This window comes from Tenrec ecaudatus, chromosome 16 (assembly GCF_050624435.1).
Source record: "Tenrec ecaudatus isolate mTenEca1 chromosome 16, mTenEca1.hap1, whole genome shotgun sequence".
Taxonomy (NCBI): Eukaryota; Metazoa; Chordata; class Mammalia; order Afrosoricida; family Tenrecidae; genus Tenrec; species Tenrec ecaudatus.
The window spans coordinates 26,055,922-26,080,434 of NC_134545.1; the positions used below are offsets into that span (position 1 = coordinate 26,055,922).

General features: G+C 50.4%; 1 protein-coding gene across 1 annotated transcript in view; it reads right to left on the reverse strand.

Annotated features, from left to right (window-relative positions):
- KREMEN1 (kringle containing transmembrane protein 1) overlaps window positions 1-24,513 on the reverse strand; it is a 71,990-nt gene that overhangs the window by 26,064 nt on the left and 21,413 nt on the right. Inside the window, exons 2-3 of the mRNA XM_075533760.1 lie at window positions 20,964-21,126; window positions 16,100-16,191 (exon numbers count right to left, since the gene is read on the reverse strand). Coding sequence (XP_075389875.1) covers window positions 16,100-16,191; window positions 20,964-21,126 — 255 coding nt within the window. The remainder of the gene's footprint in view (window positions 1-16,099; window positions 16,192-20,963; window positions 21,127-24,513) is intronic.

The following is a 24,513-nucleotide window of genomic DNA, read 5'->3' on the forward strand; positions in this document are numbered from 1 at the left end:
TCACTACTGTTGGTGCTGCCGCTGGCCTGGCCTCTTCTCCATCTGCTGCTTTTTAGGCAGAGGGGGGAAAAAAACAACAAAAAACCCACGACTACTCTGTGAGCAATGCTTCTAGAAGTTCGTAGAAGACAGAAGGCCATGATGCAGTGCTCTGAGGTACCCTGGAGCGGTGACCACAACCTGGGTGCTGGGGTCTGGCAGACCCTCGCTTGAGTCCCAGCCCTTCCACCGTGGCCTTTGAAGCCCCAGCAGCAGTGCAAGAGGAAGACACCGTGTGCCCGAAGGGCCCTTGTGAGATCATACAAAGAGCACAGGGCCTGGCAGGGCCAAAAGTGAGGGAGACACAGTGTTTATTGTCCTGATGTCGAAGGCGGCTTTGATCATCTCCACACAAGTAAGCACAACTTGCTGAGCAGCAGAAAGGCACAAGAGCCGGAGCTGAAAGAGGCAGTCGCAGGCAGCCGCCCATGAAGGCGGGCTTGAGCCTCATCTGAAAACACGAAGCTCTTCCATCGGCCTACGTCCTTGACCGCCCGCCCCTTCCCATGCTGACCGAGAAGAAACCACCATTTAGCAAGCTTAAGGGGCCATGTGGGAATGTGCAAGGGGGCTTCCCAAGGTTCATTAAAAAAATGCAGTGCGAAAATGATGGGATTTCTCCACCAACAATGTGAAGGCCCTCTTGTATGACAGGGCTCTGGAGCACGGGGTTGGGTTGGGGTCAGCCCTGGGGTTGTAGCTTCTCCCCCTCCACCCCCCCGTGTTTGCCTTGGGGTCTTTTTCACTGAGGGAAGTGAAAGCCCAGGTTCTCTGCCGGTGCCGAGGGTGCGGCTCCAGGTCTGGCCAGGGCAAACCCAGCAGGCCCACGGCAAGTCAACTGGGTGGATTTCCAGGCCATGTTTCACCCTCAGCAATTCCCAGAAGCCGGGAGGAAAAGCCCATTTGAGCAGGAATATTTGTTCTCCACATCGTCATTACTCTCACGGCCACTTTAAAGGTCTTTGTGGCTGGGGCAGGCATTTTCCTTCTTGCCAATGAGGCTTCATCACTTTCGGTTTTTAAAAAAAATCATCTTGAAACATAAATGGACCCTTGTTATTCATAGGTCAGGCTTTAAAACTCATGGTGGCTCAAAAACAAAACAAAACAAAAACAAACCTCATGGTGGCTCATTACCAACGATGCTCAGAGACCCTGATGGAGACACCTTTTAGAGGTGGGCTGAGGGGAGGCGCTGCTCCATTCAGATTGACCCAAGAACTGAGGTTATTTGATGATCCCCAAGAACTAACCCTACCTCTATTAATGTCAAGTCATTTCTGGCCTGGAGAGACCCTGCAGGACAAAGGGGAAGTACCCCACAGAGTTTCCTACACGACCATCTTGACAGATGCAGACTAGTCCAGGTTTCTCCCATAGAGCAGTTGGTGGACTTGAACCACTGACCTGGGGGCTGGTGGTCAAATACAGAACCACTGTGCTACCTCCTTGAACACTGAGTAGAATATAATTATGGCCTCAAGTACAGGTGATACAGAAACCTCTGATGCTCCGGGCCCAGCCGACCCAAGGACTCCAAGCCATCTGAGTCTCACTTCCGAAATCTGGACTAGAGGTTCCAGTTAGTGAATGGCAAGCCTGGCCCAGGAGGGGTTAAGGCAGTTCCTCATGTGTGGGCTGGCTACATGTATGATGAGTGAGTCCCTAAAGAGGAAGAAGAATGGGTGCCATGATGACAGAGAGGTGGTGGAGGGGGCACCTGGGATCCATGAGAAAGCTTGAGACCATGGATCCTTCCTTTCCGGTTCTTGGGAGAACGAGATTAGGATCAGTAATAAGATCCGTAATATCCTTCCAATAAATCCTTTTTGCTCCAGTTAACTTGAGTATAGTCTATTTCGTGCAGACAAGATGGAAGGCTGACCAAAGCCCCAGTCGAATAGTATTTAAACAAAACCAAGGCAGAGGTAGCCCGTCAAAGCTCCGTTGGAGCACAGGTCTTCAGAGGGTGGCTCCAAGCAGCAGCAGCCCCACTGATCCTGGTCTCTGTCCCAGCGCTCTGACCAGACAGGCAGTGCTTGCTTCCAGAAGCCAGAGACAAGGGGCTTGTCCTGGTCTGCAGAAAACGCCTCCTCCGGCTCTGCAGATTTCCTTTTACTCATCTCACAAGTCAAATCTGCTCAACTCCTCTGCCTATCTTAAATGTCATTTAACCATGTCTCAGGGGCCCCCGAGGGCCCCCGTGGAACTAGAACTAAGTGTGAATGCGGGGTGCTCTTCTTATGGAAAGACTTTTGTAGCCCTACTAAGGAACAGGAACCCTGGTGGTAAAGTGGCTATGCATTGGACTGCTAATCTCGAGCTCAGCAGTTCAAAACCACCAGCCACTCTGCAAGAGAAAGATCTTTTCTACTCCCATGAACAGTCTCAGAAACCCACAGGCAAGTAACACGGCGACCCTTTCATACAGTTCCTCATGGTGTGGTGACCCCTCCCAGCCAGAAAATTATTTTCATTGCTACTTCATCACTGTAATTGTGCTACTGCTATGAATTGGGCGACCACTGTGAAAGGGTCATTTGACCCCCCAAAGGGGTCGTGACCCACAGGTTGAGAAGCACTGCCCTATAGAGTTCACCATTCTTCAGAATTGACCCAATCGCAGTGAGTTTGTTTTTGTTTTCGGGGAGGAGGGGGGCTGGACTAAGCAACTAAACTTTTAGAATACTTACTTCCAGAGGATTGCAATGTGTAGATTCACCCACATTCTCAGCCCTGTGACCACCAGCACACTGCAGCCATCCCTGTCCACCTGCAGGCTGCCATGATGGTCCAAGTCCTTATCCCAATAAGGCTTCACCAGCCCTCTATAACCTTAGTCCTAAACATCACCGGGCCTCTTCGGTCCACTCTGATTCTTCGAACGGCTTCATGAATGCCTCTGAGTCATACCAACTCATCCAAATAAATACCTAAGCATAGCTTTGTTTACTTTCTCAGTGAAACTCAACCTTTCCGGGGAAGAGTAGGTGGTCTCCGGGAGCTGAACCTGAAGGACACTGATGTCCCCAGGAGTAGTCCCCAAATAGTGCCAGGCCCTTCTTGGAAACATAATTTCTAGAGATCCGATGTGGCAGATGATCTTCAAAGAAGGCCCCCCAATGAACCCTCCCTGCCCTGCACACATGTGTCGCTCCCCATTGAAGAGATGACATTGAGTCCCCCTACTCTTGACTCTAAGGAGCCCTGGTACTGTAATGAGTACAGCATTGGGCTGCTGCCCCAAAGACCAGCAGTTCAAACCGACCAGTCGCTCCTCGGGAGAAAGATGTGGCAGTATAGCTTCACAGCCCTGGGAACCCTACAGGGCAGTTCTCCTGTCTCGTAGGGTTGCTTTACGTTGGAATCGACTTGATAAAAAAATGGGCTTTGTTTGGTTTACTCTTGACCCTGAGCTGGTCCTGTGACCTGCTGCTGATTAGTGGAATGTGGTGGGCTTGGGAGTCCCAGCCTTCCCACTACTGCAGGTTCTGCTTCCTTCCTCTTTGGAGCCTGCCACCCTAGAAGAAGGTGGCTACGTCATCTTGGATGTCCCAATTCCAGCAGAGTCTCCAGCTGCACGCAGCCTCTGGGGAGAGTACGTTAGGAGCCCTGGGGGCATGGTGGTCACGTGCTGGGCTGTGATGCACAAGGTCTGCAGTTCAACACCACTATGCGCTCCTCAGGAGAAAGACAGGACTCTCCACTCCTATAGTAAGTCTCGGAAACTCACAGGGGCAGTTCCGCCCTGTCCTACAGGGTTGCTTGGAGTCCACATGGACTTGACGGCAGTGAGTTTAGGTTAGAGTAACAGCAGAGCCACTCGTTACGCTGAAAGTTGACCAGTGCACAGATTTGGAAGAAATGGTCGACTTTTGTCATTTTAAGCAACTAGGTTTTTGGGTGGCTTAAGTAGCAACAGGTCACGGAAACACCTTTACTGGACTAAAGTTCGGCCTGCTCTACCTCATGATACAACTGTCTCTTGGGAAACGAGTCTGTTTGGTTGGCTCAGACCTTTCTTCGGGGAAGCCGCAGAGATCCAGGTAAGGAAGCACACTGTCACCATGTAGTTTTCCTGCTCTTTCATCCCTCATAGGTTGCTCGTGCCATCAAGTTCCATCTTCCAAGTACATCTTGGATTTAACCTTTCTTTCTTATTCTCTCACAGGACCATCACAGTCGAGGGCCTCAGCCTCTGGATTTAGAAATCCACATCCATCCTGTCTTCCCCCAACTTCCTAAATGAACACAGGACCCATCTTCTGACAACAGGCCTTTCAGCAGGTCAGGCCTCCTCTAATCAACTCTGAGGTTCAAGGACTGGCCTGTTTCCCCTCTGTCCTCTCTGCTATTCCAGGGAGTGGAGATCCCAATCCTTACCTTCCTCCCTGACTCTGTCATGCTGTCCTGCACTTGGTACATCCTGACCTGTCCATTCCCCATCACCTTCCTCCAGAACGATGCCCCTCACTTCCACAACCCAATGGAGCCCTCCCTCTCCAAGAGCCCACAGCACTGCTCTCAAAAATGACAACCTACTTCTATCATCAGCATGTCAATTCCACCCTGCCCTATAGGGTCGTTCTGAGTTGGAAAATGCCCATTTGGTTCAGAAGGTCTGTAGTTATGTGTGTGTGTAACAAAGATGTATATACTAAACTACGTGTGTATGTAACTAAATAACAACCACTGCCAAAAATAAAGCAGAGTCCAGAGCACGCCACACTTGAGCCCTTGAAATGGCAATAAGAACCACCAGGGGACGGGGCCTCTTGAGAAAGAGCCCTGAGCCCAGTGCCACACCAGGGCAAAGGGGAGCAGCTGCAGCTGCAACAGGTGGAGGCTGGCACGGAGCCCCTCGGTCCGTCAGATGAAGAACAAATGGCAGAAACGAGAAGGTTGGGGGCAACGTCTTCGAGGCGTCCGGCCACAAGAACCCACCAGGGGCAGCCTACTCCTCAGGGAAAGCCCCGGTCACCACAAAGCCGGTGGTACCTTCTGTCCATCAAGCCCCGGAGGCCTGGACTTTGCATTGTACTCATTTACATTTAGACTCTTCACTCGGAAAGTAGCAGGAAGGCAGCGGAGGAAACCAGGCTCAGAAGGAAGTCATGCTGCCTAAAACCAAAAATCAAGTGAGGATTCATGCCTAAGGCACGTGGCCTGGCATCTGTGTTCTGTCCACCAGCGTGTGTTTTCTCTCTCTCTCTCTCTCTCTCTCTCTCTCTCCTAGGAAGAGACCGCTCATCACATCCCCAGCACAGACTGTTGCCTGTGTACCTGCTGTGGACGTCACCGTGCTGAGTGTTGTAAGAGACTGTGGAAATCGATGGTTCTTTTCAGTGGTGGCCACGGAGTGGTGGCACCATCTGCTCCCCGCCACAAACACACAGAGAATCCAGGCAGAATGAGTGTGCCTGCTACACCGACGTAGCTTCGAGATAAACCCTTGCTAGCTCCCCGTGGGTGATTACTTTTGATGGAGCATATGAGTCTTCTTAGCCATAACCTAACACTTGGAGGGAATGAGTCATGAGGCCTGAGGGCTTTGGACCACGGTCTCAGGGAACACCCAGGTCAGCTAGCATAACACAATCCACCAAGTTCTACATCCCAAGTTGGTTTTAAGAGTTTGTGTGCAGCCATCTAAGAGACAGCTATTATTCTCCCCTGGCCTGGAACAGAGAAAAGTGGGGGGCAAAAATCAAAGACATGGAGACAATTAGTCCAATGGACTGATGGGCCATGTGAACATCAGCTTCCATGTCCTGAAGACCAGAAGAACTAGATGGTGCCCAACTACTACTACCAACAATTCTGAAAGGGTTCACATGAGAAGGTCCTAGGTAGAGTGGGAGAAAACCGTGAAACAAGACCAGGTTTGCTGGTAAAAAAAGAGACTGAGGTGGCACCCTGGTACACTTAAGCATGCAAGCACACACACACACACACACACACACACACACACACACACACACACACACACACACACACACCCTCTGCCCTCAGCTGCTCTTCAAGTCCGTAACTGGCTCAAAATCATCGAGGAGAAAAACTTAAGTGAGAAATCCCTCCGCTCCCCTTTACGCCCTGAGTCTCTCACACACAGACATTCCTAAGCTCCCAGAGCTTCTATCTTTGTATAGCTGAGTCCACTTGGGAAAGCAAATCCAAGGATTCACATGAAGTGACAAACATTCTAAGTCAAGATTCTGACCATGCTAATGTGGGCAGTCTAATAGGGCTCAGAGACGTAAAATCGGTAAGGAACTGAAAGACCAAGCCCCGGGTGGGGGGTGGGATGAAGTCTGCAGGCTGTGTGTTATCAACAATCATTCTCTTATTGTTTTTTGCTGCAGGTTAACGCTGGAGGTTGAGAAACATAAATGATGGCAAGCAGGTAGTCCACTGCGTTCCCTCGGCGAAGAAGATGCGCTGCTGGGCGAGACCTGGAGGCTGGGGCACAGCTCAGGAGAGCTCGTGAAGTGGTTCAGAGCCAGAGTCCTGGTCGGCCAAGGGAAGCCCGTTCCCAGCTAACAACAGCTGGGCTGGGAACACCCGCGGAGACGGCCCAGCATTCCCCAGGGCGGCTAGCTGTGCAACACATGCTTCCTGGATACCGCTGCAGCCTGGGGACGCCTGGGGCCCCCGAGCTGTCCAAGCCCACAGGGGATGAAAATCACTTAGTGCGAACAGCGTGAAGTGCAGACCCTCTGTCGCCACTGCACTAATCCTCTGGTCTCCACAATGTCAGAAAGGCACTCTTCATAATTCGGCATGCTATCGGAATTTCAGACTTTAATTCCCCAGCAGTCCACAAAGAAAGTTCTGGAGAATGACCTCAACGGTAGCCTGGCGACATCCCAGGGCCCCCATTTTCAGACAATAAAGGAGGTGGGGGCTCTTCTCAAGGATTGGGGCGGGGGGAGAGGGTGGGGGGAGCCTTCCCTGGCCTCGCTATCAGGGATCCCAGTTCCACGTTCTGTTTGGCCCTGCGGGCCAGCCTCACTTTAGGGTGCAGGCTGGATGGGGTGGGGCATGGACATGCTGCCCGCTTCACAGGATGGCCAAAAGGTTACATAAGGGGAAGGAGGAGAAACAAGAGGAGCTGATACAAGAGATCAGAGAGAAAGTCAGTGTTTAGCAAATGAACATGATGATGGCCACATACGTACAAATGTGCTTGATACAACTGATGTATGGAATGTTCTGAGAGCTCTAAGAGCCCCCAATAAAATGATTAGAAAACAAAAACAAACAAACAAAAAAGGTTACATAAGATGAGGTGACTGGAAGCGTTTTGTGCACTTCATGAAAGTGCAGAGGGGCCGAGAGCACGGCTGTGGCCGTCTTGGGCCACCACTGTCCGTGCACCTTGGCTTTTTGGAAACCCCAAGCACTGCACGAACATTTCTTCCAAGGGATCACGATTTGGAAGTCTTCAAATCCTGCTTGGGACAATCCTGCTCACTGAATAAGGGAAAGACTAATTTACCGACAACAAATTGGCCACATGCACAGAAGAGCTATCCTCTTAGGACCAGAAGGACAATACAACTCCAAGGGGGCATGGGGGTGGGTGGGGGGAGTAACCCCAAATCCTGCAGGAAGACACTGAAAAAGCCAGGCGAGATGGCTCCTTCAGACCCTCCACCTCCTCCTCGGTCTCATCCCCATCTTCCAGGATCAAGTCCAGGCTTTTTGCCCAGACCAGACTTTCCGTAATCTGGCTCCGTTCAGTTTTTTTTTCTCAAGACTACAACTCTTCCCTTCTCCCCCTTGCTCCTCCTCTTCTGCTAAGAAGAGCTACTTTCTTGGTCACTCTGTTTTCACTCTGCACGTGCTTTACTGCGCGAGGCCAACCTCCTTTCAAATGAAGCCAGTTGAAGCTGTGTCAGGACCGCTGAGGGCCAGCCGAGCGACATGGGGACCATACTGCCCGCACAGACCTTCTACCGCTCAAGTGAGGAGGCCTGCCCACGGCTGCCCAAGGGCCTCCAAGCCCAATTTTTTAATCCGAGATGCTTAGGTTGCTAATTAGGGCTGAAGGCTGAGATTGAGCTTTTCCTTGGATGAAGGGTAAATGATAAACTGATGGAGCTTGGAGTGTTTGGGGCTAGTTCTTGCCCCCTCCTTCTGAAAGTGTAAGACTGGGTGTGGGTGTGGGTACGTACACACAAACTGTTCCTTCTGCCTCAGATGCTTCCCTGACCTCTGCCCTGCCCACCATCTAGAACGGTGCTACTCAAATGCTGGTCCTATAACTTCAGCCTCCAGGAGCTGGTTAGACACGCACAACCTCAGGCCCACCTAGACTTTTCACTGAAGGCCAAACTCATTGCCATCAAGTCCATTCGGACTCGGAGGGCCCCGAGAGGACAGGGGAGACCTGTCCTTGTGAACTTGAGACGGTGACTCTTTACAAGAGAAGGAAGCCTCATCTTTCTCCCATGAAGCCCAAGACGTAACCGACCGAACTCGAGAGCCTCACCTAGACCTCCTGAACCCAGATATGCCCTCCCAAATCCTTAAATTTGGCAAGGCCCTTCACCCAGTCTTGATTTCTTCCAGCCACCCTCTCTGACAGACAGACACCAAGGAGCCCTGGTGGCACAGCGGGCTCTGTGCTGAGCTGCTAACCCCAAGGCCAATCGTTCGAAACCAACAGCTACATTTGAATGCATCTTTCTCTAGAGAAAGATGAGGCTGTTTGATCCCATAAAGATTCATAATCTCAGGAACCAATTGGGGCCATTCTACTCTGTCCTATAGGGTCACTGTGAGCCAGAATCTACTAGACGGTAGAGAGTTGGGGGTGGGGTGCCACCAAGCTAGGGCAGATGTCCCGCCTGGTGCCCTTATAGAGCTTTTGCTCAAGTTATTTATTACTCCCCCCCAAAAATATCAAACTCACTGCCATTGAGTCGATACTGACTCATAGCGGCTGTATAGGACAGGGCAGAACTGCCCCTGTGAGTTTCCGAGACTGTAACTGCTAAGAGGAGTAGAATGCCCTGACTTTTTCCCATGACACTGCTGCTGGTTTCGAACTGCCAAACTTGTAGATCGCAGCCTAACTCATCACCACTGTGCCATCTTTTTTCTGTCTTCTTATTATGTCCTAGCTTGGGGGGCTCCCACAAGTCACAGACCGTACCATCTTGTCACCTCCCTGCTCGGTAGGTGACCCGGCAGGTGATTGGAGCTTAAGAAATGCCATTTGTCCCAGCTAGTAACATCGAAGTATGTCTAAAGTCCTTGTGTGGATTTCAAATTTTAATAACTAATGCTTATCAAGAAATTTGTACATCTCTGAGCTATATGCAAAAGTTTGACAGATCATGTTACATATTTGGATCCAAACTCTCAGTATTACAGTTAGGTATTTATTTTTTACATATTTAAAATGCAGCACTGTCAAATTAATACAAAAAGTTATTTTGTAATGGAAACTTTCAAACATACATTAGCGTTGGAAAGAATACCAAAACATTATCTACCATCATCCAGCGTTGACAAATACTCTTATTTTGTAACCATTCTTATTTCAGCTATTTCCCTGCATCAACCCAGTTCCTTTCTTTTTTACAGTCAGCCACAGATACAAATGCTTGAATGTGCATCTGTAATTAAAAGGGGCATTTCGAAGAATATAAAACCATCCTGGCATTATCATAGTGTGTTGAGCTAAAATCCCCTAAATTCCTATGCGTGTGGATGTGATTCCACTGGGAACAGGGCTGCCTTTGTTAGGTTAATGACCCATGCCAGTGTAGGGTGGTTTGAGGGCAGCTACCTTAGGGTTATAAACAACAGATTCTGCACAGAGAAGGGCGCAGAGGCAAGAGGGGAAGAAGACACAGCCACATGAAGATCACCTGTGAGTGGAAGCGATCGAGACGAGGACTTTCCCCAGAGAGTCTGTTCCTTGAATTTGGACTTCTAGCCTCCTAAACCAGGAGCTCTGCTAGCATAGTGGGTTACATGGGTCGGGGCTGCTAATGCCAAGGTCAGCAAGGAAATCACCAACTGCTTCACATGAGGCCTTTGACTCTTGGGAAGAGTTAGCTCTACTCCATCCTATCGACTCACCAGGAGAGAGAATGGACTCAGTGGCAGAGAGCATCCTAAACTGTGAGGAAATACATGACTGTTGGTCAAAGTCACCCATTTGTCACATTTCTGTGATTGCAGCACCGACAAACTGCGGCACCACTTATCAGGGGGCTTCCAAAAGCTCGTGGGACATTTCCTTTACCTTGTAAAGTTGTGTTAGGTAGCTAGCATAGGGGCTTAGGCGTCCATTACACATGCTCACAGGTTCGAGCTTCCAGCTGAATTCAATTCAGCCAATGGGGTTGACCAGGATTGTCGACCACGCCTCCCAGGGGAGGACCTGAAATGCCAGAATCCAGAGCCTGGTGGCCCTTCTGCTTCTCAAGCTGTTCCTTGGGTGCTGTGTGGCGATCTCTTCTGGCCTCCGGACTCCACGTGTGGGGGTGAAGCACCTTGAGGAGCCTGTGCTAACCTGAAACTTCTTTAACCTTTCATAAAACTCACTTGGCTCACGAACCAGACTTTGGTGTGCATTCCTTCTGGCGCGAAGCCAAGGACCGAGGTATAGCTCTCCCACGAGAGAGAGCTAACAGTTTTGGAAGGCCCCTCGGACCCAACCAAGTTTACAGCAAACTCTTTAACATAATCGAATACCCAGTTGAGGGTCAGATCTCCCAGCTATGTCAAAGCTGGGTTTTTTCATAGTTAGGCTTGTACTAAACAAGTTGTTGTTATTATTTTCAAGTAAACAAGCAAACGAATCAAAGCAGCTCCCAGCAAAGAGGAGGCAAGTTTCTCACATCCAAGTGAGCTCGGGAAGAACGTGAGCTTGCCTTTAGATGCTTTTTCCAGGCCTCCTCCAAAGAACGATGCTGTCAAAACCGGTACGCAACTTTCTTGAACCATCTTCTAGGTCAGTGTTCCCCCAAGGGGGTGATACCTACCCCGTGGGTGAGAGCTTAAATTCTGAACACCCTGGTTTGCAAAAGGGTATGGATGACAGCGGCAGCCCCAAATCCATTTGCAGAGTCCCCAGTGAGAAGAAGCCTCCAATTGCTGAAACCCTGGTGGGGATGGAGCATGATAGTGGGACAGGAGGAAACTCAAGGGAAATCGAGGAAAGAGCTGGGAGGCAAAGGGCATTTATAGAGGTCTAGATAAAGACATGTACACATGCAAATATATGTGAGGATGGGGAAACAGATCTATGTGCATATATTTAAAGGTTTAGTATTAAGGTAGCAGAAGGATATTGAGCCTCCACTCAAGTACTCCCTCAGTGCAAGAATATTTTCTTCTATTAAATTGGCATTCTACGATGCTCACCTTCCCGACACAACAGCTGAAGACAAAGTGGGTGAATAAGCAAGTTGGTGAAGAAAGCTGATGGTGCCCAGCTATCAAAAGATATAGCATCTGGGGTCTTAAAGGCTTGAATGTAAACAAAAGGCTATCTAGCTCAGAAGCAACAAAGCCCACATGGAAGAAGCACACCAGACTGTCTGACCACGAGGTGCCGAAGGGATAAGGTATCAGGCATCATCAGAACAAAAAAATCTTACCATAGTGAATGAGGGGGGGGGAGTGCAGAGTGGAAACCCAAAGCCCATTTGTAGGCCACTGGAGATCCCCTTACAGAAGGGTCTAGAGTAGGAGACGAGCCAGTTAGGGTGCGATGGAGCAACAATGAAACATACAACTTTCCTTTAGTTCCTAAATGCTCCCTCCACGCCCATTATCATGATCCTAATTCTACCTTGCAAGTCTGGCTAGACCAGAGGATGTACACTGGTACAGATGGGAACTGGAAACACAGGGAATCCAGGGCTGATGATCCCTTCATGACCAGTGGTGTGAGTGGCAATTCTGGGAAGGTGGAGGGAGGATGGGTTGGAAAGGGGGGACCGATTGCAAGGATCTACAGGTGACCTCCTCCCTGGTGGACAGACAACAGAAAAGTGGGTGAAGGGAGACATCGGACAGGTCAAGATATGACAAAATAATAATTTATAAATTATCAAAGGTTCATAAAGGAGGGGGGAGCGAGGAGGGAAGGGCAAAAATGAGGACCTGATGCCAGGGGCTTAAGTGGAGAGCAAATGCTTTGGGAATGATGAGGGCAATGAATGTACAGATGTGCTTTACACAATTGATGTATGTATGGATTGTGATAAGAGTTAAAAAAAAGAGAGAGAGAGAAGAAGCCTCCACGGAATGCTTTCTGATTTTTAACCCAGGATGTAGATAGTCTTACCCTCGGGCAGAATGCCTTGGAGAGTGGATTGCGCCCCACCCAGGGAGGAGTCAGCTCTCTCCTGGTGCATCGATAGAGGTCACCATGCTAGGGCTGGTACATGGTGTTGACTAGTCCTGAGTCAGGCCCTATCATTTTCCCTGACTGCCTTGGTTGGGGGGCCCTGGACCCATTTTGTGAGTCCTTCTAACGATGTACGTGTCCCAGTGCTTGCCTTCTCCATCTTCTGTAGTCCCACCGGTAGCTGTAATGTATTGATCTGCTACCAATCATGCTTTTGTGAGTTCCCTTTGCCCACCCCCAACCCTTGCCCTTTATAAGCTTGGTGTCTCAACGAACCTTTAGACACCATGTCAACCTCATGTTGGTGCTCTCCCTCATCTGTGTTACGTGACTGTGTCTGTGTCTTTGGGTTGTCTTTGTCTCTTTTACGATTTAGGCAATTATACTTGAAATGGGGTCTCTTGCACCCTAAAACATGGGTCAGGTCCCTGCACTTTATCCTCGAGAAAAGAAAAGGGGTCAGTCGTCCATTTGGGAAGGGGTGCTTGAGGCAAAAGAGACCCAAATAAAAGCCATGCTGAAGCTGCAGTCCTCACTCACCTGCCACTCCAGGGGTCAGCGGCACACACAAGACAAGAAGTAAAGGGCGGACCCTCCAGGAGAGCTGGACGGTGGGCAGGCCCGTGGAGGTAGATGCTAAACTCACGATGTAGGGATGTACTTTCAAGATGTGTTCTAATAAGGTTTGTGAAGTCGCCTGTTAAAGGCAGTCTGAATGACAAATCCAATTACCTTGGATCCCGGCTCCTTTTAAAGTCTCTGCTGCACACTTCCAGGTTGAGGGCGCCTTGCTCTAAGCCCCTTTGAATCCCGTTTGGGTTCTACCTCCCTCCCGGCTAGTTTCCCCTCTCCACGTAAGGCTCAGAGAGCCAGAGATGCCGGGCTCCTCACAATGGGCCACCATTCAGCCAGATTCTGCTTTGTCCCTGAGACATTCATTCCCCGGGCTCCTGCTGGGCCTGTTATATGCGGATATGAACTTTCCAGGAATCTGATCATGTCACAGGCCTTTTCCTGTATGACAAGTTCACGGCTAATCATGAATAGCAGGCTTCACACAGAGGGTTAGTATTATTCACGAAGCGTCTGCTTCCACATCCATAAATAGGGCAAAAGTGGCCGAAAATAGGCAGGCGGCATCTCTGTCGGGGCCCTTCGGCCACTTACCAAGGCCTCTGGCTGCAGATGGCTCAGAGATTGCCCAGCTCTGGTCAGGCGAGTGAGTGCAAGGGCCTGGTGGGAAAACCCTGGTGCCAGGGACCCTGGTGCCCTGGCTGACGGGTCTTCCACTGCACCAATGCCAGACACCGGACACACGTCCCGCAGGCCAGGGCCTCTCAGTTCTCCCTTCTGCCAGTCTCCCTCGCCAGACCAGCTAGGGCAATGTTAGGAGCCTTAAGAGGGTAGCCCCAAGTGCCTTTGGGCCTGGAAGTAATCTTTCACTGCCCTTACATGGACTGGCAGGGCCTTCCAACATGACAGATTGGAGGGCTTTGTGCTGTTGGGTTATAACGCTGGCTTCTGGGGCTGAGAGCCAGTGGTCACAGATAGCCGCTCTGATTGGCCCAGATTCTAGTGGATGAATGCAAGCTGAAGAGGATTATCTTTCCAAATCCAAGTGCCCGGATTGAAACCCCCTCTTCCCTGAAAGAATGACATGGGCTGCCACTGAAAGACCGTCTTTGTGCCTAACAAATGGACCGAGGAAAATTTGCCTGCCTCTCCCTGCTTCCCTTTCTTCTTGACATAGCTTGGGCCACGTGAGAGGTCCCTCATTTGGAAGAGTTGACTCAGGAGAAGAGCAAAGGCCCATCTCTTGGTCTCCAACAGTGTGGCGGTAGTGCCGGTGAGGCAAGGCCGGGTGGGAGGCACTGGGAAGCGGAGGTCTAGCTGTCAGGCGGTGGTCCAATCTGGGAGTTTAAATTATCAAAGGTTCACAGCAGCACTGTCCCACCTGACGCCACACCCTCCTCTAACACACAAACGTCCTGAACTGAGGAGTGAGACGGGGGCAGGAGAAGGCCGTGTGTGTTACTTCATAAGGAAAACATTAAGCAGGCCGAGCAAGGGCTCTTTCCCAAGCTCTGTATGTTAGGTGCTGCCAAGTTGGTGCTGACGCACAGCGCCCCTGTGCACAACAGAACCAGCCCTCACCTGGTCTTGAGCCGTCCTCACACTTGCTGATACGCTGGAGTCATGGCTGCAGCACCTGTGTCAACTGGCCTCCAGGAGAGGCTTCATCTTTCATAGGGACCTTCTACTTTACCAAATGCGATGCCCTTTCCTGAAGTACCTGAGATGCGGCCTCCCCATCCTGGCTCCTAAGGAGCATTCTACTTGCACCTCTTCCAATCAGATTTGTTTGTTCTTTTGGACGTGGTACTTTCAATAGCCTTTGCCAAGACCATCCTTCAAATGCATTGACTCTTCTCTGGTCCTGTTTATGCAGTGTCCAACCTCCACATGCTTATAAAGAAGCAAATGAAAATACTGTGGTTTGGTTCAGGCGCACCCTTATCCTCAAAGCAACCTCCTTACTCTTCCACACTCTGCAGCGGTCACGTGCCCTCTCAAATCGATTGATTCTTCAGTTCTGAGAAACCCTCCTCCTTTGGCACACTTAAAAAATGTCAGTTCCAACTCACAGGACTGGGAGTTGCCCCTGTGGGTTTCCCAGATTGTGACTCGGCATTAAATCCCCTCCAATAGTGTGTTTTGTTTCAGTGTTTGTACTTTAAACTCTCTGCAAAATCGTCCTACAATAAATAGCTCCTACCTTTTAATGTACCTTTCTCTGGTTGAGGGCAGAGAAAGCCTTTGTTGCTTGCAATCAGTAAACATTGACCGCAGAGCTAAGTGCGTGAAACAGACAACAGGTTTTCTAGTGAAAGACTCAGCAGCTGGGTTTTTCAGTAGAACTGAGGTACGGACGACAAGTTATTATCATAAGCACACTCAATGTGAACACCCAGGGAAAAGAAGGCACGCCCAGATCACAACGACAGTCAGCGCTACAACTTAGCCGAGAAAACCCACTGCCACTCACAGCGACGCTCTTCATTCCAAAAAGTACATGGTACATTTTGTCGTTTCTAGCTTGCTCCCGAGAGCTGTTATCTTCTGAAACCACCTAATGAAACCAAATTCACTGTCACTGAGTCGAGCAACCCTATATAACTCGTTCACTGCCATTGAGCCAACGCTGACTCTCAGTGACCCCCTGTGAGTTTCTGAGACTGTAACTGTTTACGGGAGTAGAAAGCCCAGTCTTTCTCTCACAGCCCCGGTGGTGATTTTGAACTGCCAGCCATGAGGAACACAGCCCAACATAACCATTACACCCCTAGGGATCCATATAGGGCAGGGCATTCTGATATTGTAACTCTTTACAGGAGTAGAAAGCATCTTTCTCCCGAGAAGTGGCTGGTGGTTTTGAACTGCTGACCTTTCTGTTAGCAGCCCAACAAGGAACAAATATGCCACGAGGATGATAGGAATTTTGGGTAAGAATTCTGGTTCAGAGTGTAGGGTTCTGGGGGAATTGGGCATTGCCATTTCTGAAAGGCCTGGCAGGATAAGCAACGGCTTCTCCCGTCATCTGCTCTCTGGCCACTGCCTGAGCTGCGGTGGGTTTCCCCTTAGAGCTCTGCATGCTTGTTGGGGCTTGTATCACAGGGGCCTTACTCTGGCAAGCAGGAATCTCACAGTACTTCCAGTAGACCCCGTCCTCATGCTCAGCCACGTAGCACCAGGGGCTCACATCTCCATCCGGGTTTCTGTTGGAGAAAAGAACACAACCAATCACGCTTCCAGCATTTTAGGGCAATGGGCCACTGCTTTCCAGCTTCACGGAGAGGATGCTTCTGAGTCTGCATAACTGCTCAAGGCACGCTGCTCAATGCCAGCACTTCCCAGGAAGGGAAAGATAATGGCCTGACTAAAGGACACACTGGTGCACTCTGACCAGACTCCAGAGTGTGGGAAGGAAGTGAGCAACGGCCAGCCAGGCTTCCAAAGCGTCACCACACTATGACTAGGATGGCTGGCCACTCCGCAAATGGTGCTATGTCAGCATGGAACACCACCCTCTGAGAACATAGGTGTTCCCACACACAGGTGATGGAGGGAGAACTCACATGCTTAGCTGGTTAGCATTTGGAGTCAAGGGCCTTGAAGATGTGCAAACCCTTTGCCAAGCAGCTTCCTCTCTAGGGGTGTGGTAGTTACATCATCTGGTGTCCACTTGTGGAGGGGTGGGGTCTAGCCTGTCAATCAGGTCGCAGCTTGAGGACCTCATTTGGAGGTGCTAAGGAGATAAATGGCTGGACACTCACACACTCCCTGTGAGACATTCCTGTTGACAAGCCACATGGAGACAGGCTGATGGCAGCCAGGGCCTTGGGGCTGGAGGAGCCAATGGAGACCCACACCAGCGCTGAGATGCTTTTACCACCACTGGATTCACAAGACTTTCTACCCACTGGGCTGTGATCTTCCTGCGTTCAGTGTCATTGTATGTGCTGTGTGAGTCTAAAGAGGAATTTATGAACTAGTATTGACATTCGGGGTAATATCAGACTTATGGACTTGATCTGGATTGGGCTGGGATGTTTTCTCAATATACAATTGCTCTTTTATATGAAACTCTCTCTTATATACATATGAGTATCTATAAATTTGTTTCTCTAGTCTACACAGACTAACACAAGGGATTTATCCTTAAGGAGGTCTTTACATAGGTATTCACCTAGGCATTTTATAATGTAAAAAAAGTTGGGTTACAGCACCAATGAAACACACAACCTTCCCCTAGTTCTTTAATGCTTCCTCCCCCACCCACTACCATGACCCCACTTTTATCTTACAAATCTGGCCAGACCAGAGCACGTACATGGGTACAGATAAGAGCTCACAACCCAGGGAATCCAGGACAGATAAACCCCTCAGGACCAATAAGGGGAGCAGTGACACTAGGAGGGTAATGGGGGGCAGGTAGTAAGGGGGAACAGATCACAATGATCGATGTATGGCCCCTATCCCAGGGGAATGGACAGCAGAAAAGAGGGTGAAATAAGACAGTGGTTGGTGTAAGACATGAAAAAAAAAGAATTTATAAATTATCAAGGGGACATAGGGGAGTGGGGGGGGGGGAGGGAGGAGAAAAAATGAGGAGCTGATTGATGCCAGGGACTCAAGTAGAAAGAAAATGTTTTGAAAAAGATGATGACGACTCTCTCTCACTCACTCATTCTCACTCTCTCACTAACTCACTCACTCGCTCACTCTCACTCACTCACTCTCGCTCACTCTCATTCACTGACTCACTCAAACAAAAAAAAAAGATGATGACAACATATGTACAGATGTGTTTGAACACAATGGATATATGTATGGATTGTGATAAGAGATGTAAGAGCCCTCAATAAAATAAAAAATAAATTTTCTACTTAAAAAAAGTACAACCAAGTGGAAAGCATTTTTGTATTTGCACCCGATGATGTAAAGGATGCATTTGTACATGACAATAAAATGATCTGTTCAGAAAAAAAATGTTGGAACAACAAATCCATCTCAAGAGCTCAAACTCACTGCCATCGAGTCGATTCCGATGCACAGCCACCAGACAGGACAGGGTAGAACTGCCCTTGGGTATTTGGAGCTGAAACTCTTTCTGGAAGTAGAAAGTCTCCACCTTTCTCCCATGGAGTGGCTGGTAGTTTCGAACTACTGACCTTGTGCTTAGTAGCCCAATGCCTAACCTACCACAGTGTCCGAAAAGTGCTGAAAAATGCAGTTATAAAGACCATGGATAATACAGTCCCATTGATCCTTCGTGTTAAACACTGAAGCGCTTTTATCTCTACATGATGGGACGATTGGTCATCGGTCCTTCTTCTATAATGTAAGGGTTTACTTTCAGCAATAAGATAAAATCCATGCGAGAGACTCCACCTATCTCTTCCCAGAGACTGACCTGGTCATCTCGTGTGTGACAGAAACCTCAGCCCTCTGGCGCGTGGTGGGAACCTCTGATTCCGGCAGTCCTTGCCCACTTCAATCCTGCCATGGCAGCATTGTAAACAGATCAATTTCACCTTTCTCTGCGAGAATGGCTTGGGATCAAAGCCCTTGGAAGACTTTCAGTTCCGGAAGGGGGCCACCCTGTGAAGGCCGACCGAGTCCACAGACCAGCCCCGCCCCTCCCTGCTCTCCAAGCGCTCTTTATTCTGACCCAGAACCCCAGGAAACCTGACAATCCGGTGAGGCCGGAAATGGGCATAAAGGGCCAGCAGGCCTGAGAGGGACCGGCCTATTGTGTGGTCTACAAGATAAGCCTCCCTGAGCACAGAGGGCCCTTTCTTCCCTCCCTGTGCCCAAAGGCAGGTGCCAGGGCCAGCCCCACTTGTTCCTGTCTCTGCGCCCCCCTCAAATCCGGAGAAGGGCATCCCCCACTCTCGCCATCTCTCAGCCATCTCAGCTGGGATGGGCCTGATGGTGGGGCACAAGACAAACACTGGTGTCAGGTGGCGGTGGGGAGAGTGAAGTCTGAGGACAAAGCCCTTCTTTTAAGCACATCACCACGTCGCACAGTTGCTTTCTGCGCTATTCCGTGCTCCGCTTCGATGGGCTCTTGGCTAGAGCCCTAGGAAAACAACTGTCTGTTATTGGGGCGCAGCCCCACCGACAGGCATCAGCAGTTTCAGAAAGAGAAAGTTCACTCATCTTTGCCCTCCCTGCAGGCCACCGCCAAAGACTGTCAGCTCTCTAATGTGATGATAATCGACAGTTTCAGCATAAACCAGTAGTGCAGGTCTGGAACATTCCATCAAAGCACCAGCGCAGGCTGCAGATGGTCAAGGCTGAGGAGGAAAGTGGTGGCCCCTGGTCCTTGAATCTCACTTCTCTCAGGCGCCGGCTGACTAGAAGGTTTCTGGCAGCCTATGGGTACAACTTAGTGCTAAGAAATAAGAATTGCGTCTTTTCCCCTTTCGTGTCAGTTAAACCTCATTGGAGACTTCATATTTGCCTTAAAGTTCTTCTGAAAAGGCTTGCTTGATACGAAGCGAAAGGGCTGGGATACACCTGCCTGCTAAGAGACAATTGAGGCCCCCCAAAGCAAGCACCCGTTTCACTTCCCAACCCCAAGGTGGGGTGTGTGCAGGAGGAAAGACCAGGAAGGAAATGGGTCAATGTTCTGCTGTCAGTCCCAACTCCTGGGGACCCAGGCACAACATAAGGAAGCATCCCTGGGCCCCACGCCATGCTGCCAGTCGTTCTTATGCGTGAACCCACAGCTCCGAGTCATGCTGAGTGCTTTCAGTGAACACACACCCTGGAAAGTAAAATTCAAAAGAACAAGCGAGTGTGCAGGTGCAATCTCAGTCATCAAATACAGAATTATCATAAAGCGCCCAGTAGACGTATACCAACCTATGGAAAAAAGTGGAAGTTGTGGGGGCAGGAACAGCTTGAGGGGCAGAGGTAACATGAGGGGCTTTAACTGCAGTATATACTCATATATAAGCTGATTTTTTCAGCACATGTTTAATGCAGTTTTTGTGGTAAAATTAGGAGCTTCAGCTGATTTGGGGGTTGGCTTATACTTGAGTCTATATGGCACTCCATCAACAGCAGCGGCAGCTGTGAGGAAATGCAGGTTAGGGCAGAGGAGAAAGAGAAAGAAAGGGCTGAGGGCACCAGTGGGTGCGGGGTCTGGTATTTTTCCAGACAGGCTCAAGGACCCTGGAGTGTTGGCACACAGGAGGCAAACAGTGTGGCCCGAACAACTCACATCTGTGGGCTCAGCTGGGTCAACAGTGCTCTGGGTGTGATTCTGAGAGGTGGGCAAAGCCGGCGGCCCCAGGATGGAATGCAGGGTGGCACCATCGCTGCCCCAGCGGCTCCAATGTTGCCTTTGCACCTGTCCTCCCCATTAAAGCCCACACATTGTTGAGCCATGCGCCACGCAGCCAGGGTCCTGGGCATCCAGAGGGGAAACGTAGCTATCACCAAACACTCTTTGAATCACCCCTCTGTCCTCACAGACCAGGGACTCTCCACTTGCTTTCCCACATGAGTCACAGTGATGGCCTGTTGGGAGCCAGGGGCTACCGTGAGCCTGACGTCTTATGCGTGCTCCGGCCCTGCTGGGGTCAGGCAGGAGGTGAAAAGCAAAGAGACCCCGTAGTCTCCTGAGAAGAAGTACACAAATCTGACGGACATGCTGGGCTGGCAGACAGTCGGGGGGGTGGGGGGAGAGCACTGTCCTTTCCCAGAAGCAGAGGGAGGCTTAGGTCACAGATGGCGCCCTGTTTGCCTACCACATTCATGGCAGCTCAGGAAGTGCTGTGTGTGTGTGTGTGTGTGTGTGTGTGTGTGTGTGTGTGTGTAAGGTGCAGAAGAAAGATTTTTCAAACAGTGACAGGAAAGGCTTTGGGACACAAAGAGGCCCAAGGACACAAAAGAGTTTTTCCTACGTGGGAGCAGGTTGTAAGGAACTGAAAGAAGAGACCAGAGACGTCTGGCAGTTCCGAGTTGCACTTCTCACCTGCAATAGTTGTGCTCGCCCAAGCCCCCCTCCCCATTGGGGTACTTCAGAGTGTTGTACGGGTGCTGGAAAGTCTCGTTCCAGAACAGGCATGGCTTCCCGCCGGGCAGGGAGGTCCAGTTCTGCGTTCCCCTGTAGTCTGCACCATTGGCCGTGAAACACTCTAGAAGAGAAAGGACAAAGCAAACTCATTGCCAGCAACTTCGGTTGTCTCCTCCCCTCTGACTGACATCCTCTTTGGGCCAAGCTGAGAAGGGGTAGTGTCCTGGGCTCGACTCGGCGCCATGACACTACTGGAGCCGAGGTGATCCAAGCCGAGGTCCCCTCCAGACGCTGGGCTCATCTTGGCACGAGCCTGTCAACAAACACTTCAACCTGCTCCCCCAAAATACACAAGGAACTCAAGCAGACTGGGGCCTGTGAAAGGAAGCGGGAACCCTCCTCCCCAAAGCGGAGAGCAGCTGAGCAGAGCCGTCCATGGGGAATTCTGGGCACTCTGAGGGGGTCACTGCTCGCTGCCAGTGTCTCTGTGCGCTAACTAGAACCAGGTCACCAGCTGAAACTGAGCTCTCCCCTACAGTCTGAAAGGCTGCATGGCACTTGGATTTAATAAGTCCATCGGATACAGCAATGCTTTGGAATCCCAATCACACCAGTTGGAATGACTCACATTCCCTGGTAATGAGGAACAGCCCTCCCCTCACTGCGGCCCCGCTCCAGTCAGAGGTGCCACGAAACAGGCTGCCAACCCAACCCGGGCAGCAGGGGCCCAGCGGGCATGCTCTCTCAGCTTCTTCTGAAACGCCTTTCACAAAACACACGGCAGAGGGTCTGAGTGCAGCCCGGTGTGACAGGTGCATCTGCAATCTGCCTCTTGGGCTCTGGGAGGGATAGGAGTTCCCCACGTATTGTACCCCTTAAACTCAGAGGTTCATGGGAAAGGCGCAGTAGAGGCAGGGATGGGGACTGGCCTGACAGGATTTCCCCACGTATTGTACCCCTTAAACTCACAGAGGTTCCCGGGAAAGGCGCAGTAGAGAGAGCCCGTGGTTTTTTGTTTTGTTTTTTAGTTAGCTTAGTTAAAACTGACAGAAGCACTTCAAACCCTTCTTCAAGAGGGATGGCTGGTGGAGTCACGCTGGTGATTTTTAGCTTTTTTTATCCCCTCCCTTCCCGCACCCTGTGCTTCCACTTCCGGAATTAGATGACCCAGAGGCCGCCTCCTCCTCAGGTCTTCTGCAGCCTGAGCATGTGGGCAGCAGGAGCAATGACTACATTCTGGGGGGCTGGATTTGAGGGTGTAAAACGACATCAAACATCTCTCTTCCTGCACCCTCATCCTCCCAACACCCTTCTGTCCGGAATGGCACAGTTGTCCGGAGAACCAAGTTATGCAGGAAGCCTGGGTGATTTGGGTGTTTGGTGTAACATTTGAGGAGCCCCGGTGGTGTGGCACGTTGCCACTGGGCTACTAACCGCAACGTCAGTAGTTCCAAACCACCAGGTCTTCCGCAGGACAAAGAAGAGGCTCTACTCCTGAAAAGAGTGACAACCTTTTGACAGTTCGGCCCTGTCCAATAGGGCTGTCATGAGCTGACACTGATGGACAGCACTGAGTGAGGTACAAGACTTATACTTCAAAAGTGGGGCTAATTACGTATCACGATGACCTCGCCTCCTACCGAGTCTTTGTACACAAAGAAATGCTCAGGTAAGTGAAGGAGGCAGGTTGGCCTAGCAGGAAATACTACTCTGGCCAAGCTCGGGCATCACTTCTGGGCCTGAAGCTGCCCCACTGTACGAACTTGGACGCAGCACCGCATCCATGTCCCCCTAATCCTCGCATGGTGTTTGCCTGTGGGGCGAGCTCTGTTAAAAGGGCTTTACAAACATCACTTCGTACCACCTGGTGGGGAAGTACCTCAGAACCCCATTGTACAGATGAGGTTGCTGGGGCCCAAAGAAGTGAAATCATTTGCTGACAACAGTCTGGCTCTACACCCAGTAAGGCCTCGATGAGGGGACCTTGGGATGACAAGATCATGGAACTTTCCCACGGACGTTTGGAAGCCTCTCCCTTACCCTGCTTCCAGCTCACCATCAAAGCCTGCTGACTTCCCTAAAATGTACAGCTGGGGCTGCCCACTCCCGTCCGGCTTCAGCCCTGCTTACCGTCCAGGGGCAGTCCCCTCCTTCAGGCCTTACAGCTCCCATGTTTGCACATCCCACGAAGTCAATACCCCACGTCCTTAGGGCAACCTAAGCCGTTCGAACAAAGCCCATTCTTTACTGCTGCTCACACTGTGGCGTGCAAGGCCCCAGCTTCTCTGCTCATCATACCCGGCTCTTTCCTACGCACCCACCACGCTGCCTTCTGCCTGCCAGTCTTCCTCTAGCACAGTGGTGCTCCACCTTCCTCATGCCGTGACCCCTGCATAGTTCCTCATGTTGTGGTGATCCCCAACCATAACATTATTTTCGTTGCTACTTCATAACTGCAATTTTGCTACTGTTATAAATCAGGCGGCCCCTGTGAAAGGGTTGTTCAACCCCTCAAAGGGGTCGCGACCCACAGGTTGAGAATCGCTGCTCTAATACTTCGGATCACAGACTAAGCATTACCTATGGGAGAGATGATTCTAAGCCCTGGTGATGTGGTTAGAGTTTGGTTGCTGACCTCAAAGTCAGCAGTTTGAAACCACCATCGACTCTGCAGGAGACAGGTGGGTCTTCCTACTCCGGTAAAGAGCTACAGTTTCAGAATCCCACAGGGGCAGTTTTACCCTGTCCAATGGGCTGCTATCACCAAGCCAAGTTTTGCCAACTGCAGAAATTTCAATGGCTTCTGAACTACACAATTTGCTCCGGAAGATGAGTCGCTGTTCACAATGGCCTCCTGACTTGTCCTTTGTGTGTTTACGGGTCTTGCTCAAAAGGGGTTGGGGGTGTGGCCCAGGAGCCAGCAACCTTCCGGTGGGTTCCCAGAGGCTCAGATGACTTGATTTGTAACACAAAAGAATGTGTGAGTGAGCCGAGGCGGTGGCAGCTGTGAGTGGGAGGGGAAAGTTCAGGCAGGTTTGCTTAGGTAGGGTTCTCTCTAAGGCCACCTTTTAGAGTTCGCTGGGGAAACTGAGGCACAGCACTGGCTTTTATAAGTATTATTTTGTGACCAGACTTGACTGGCACATGCCCACCAAACAAAACAACAAGACAAACAAAACACAAGGAAAGCAAACGTGAGTGTCCCGGCCAAAGTTGTGGGTTTATCTGGATTTCACCTGAATATCAGGTGTGTATCAGGCTCCTGCCCTGTCCCTATTTTCTACTGCCATGAAACTAACACACGTTTTGGGTAAAGGAGTGGCTAGAACAACAACAATTCACATGACCATCTGTACCTAAGGGCAGCAGTTTGAAACCACCAGAGGAAGAAAGACTGGGCTTTCTACTCCCGTTGAGTTACCCTCTCAGAAACCCGCAAAGGCAGTTCTACCCTGTTCTATGGTGTCTCTGAGCACTGACTCCATAGCAGGGAGTTTGGTTTGGCTAT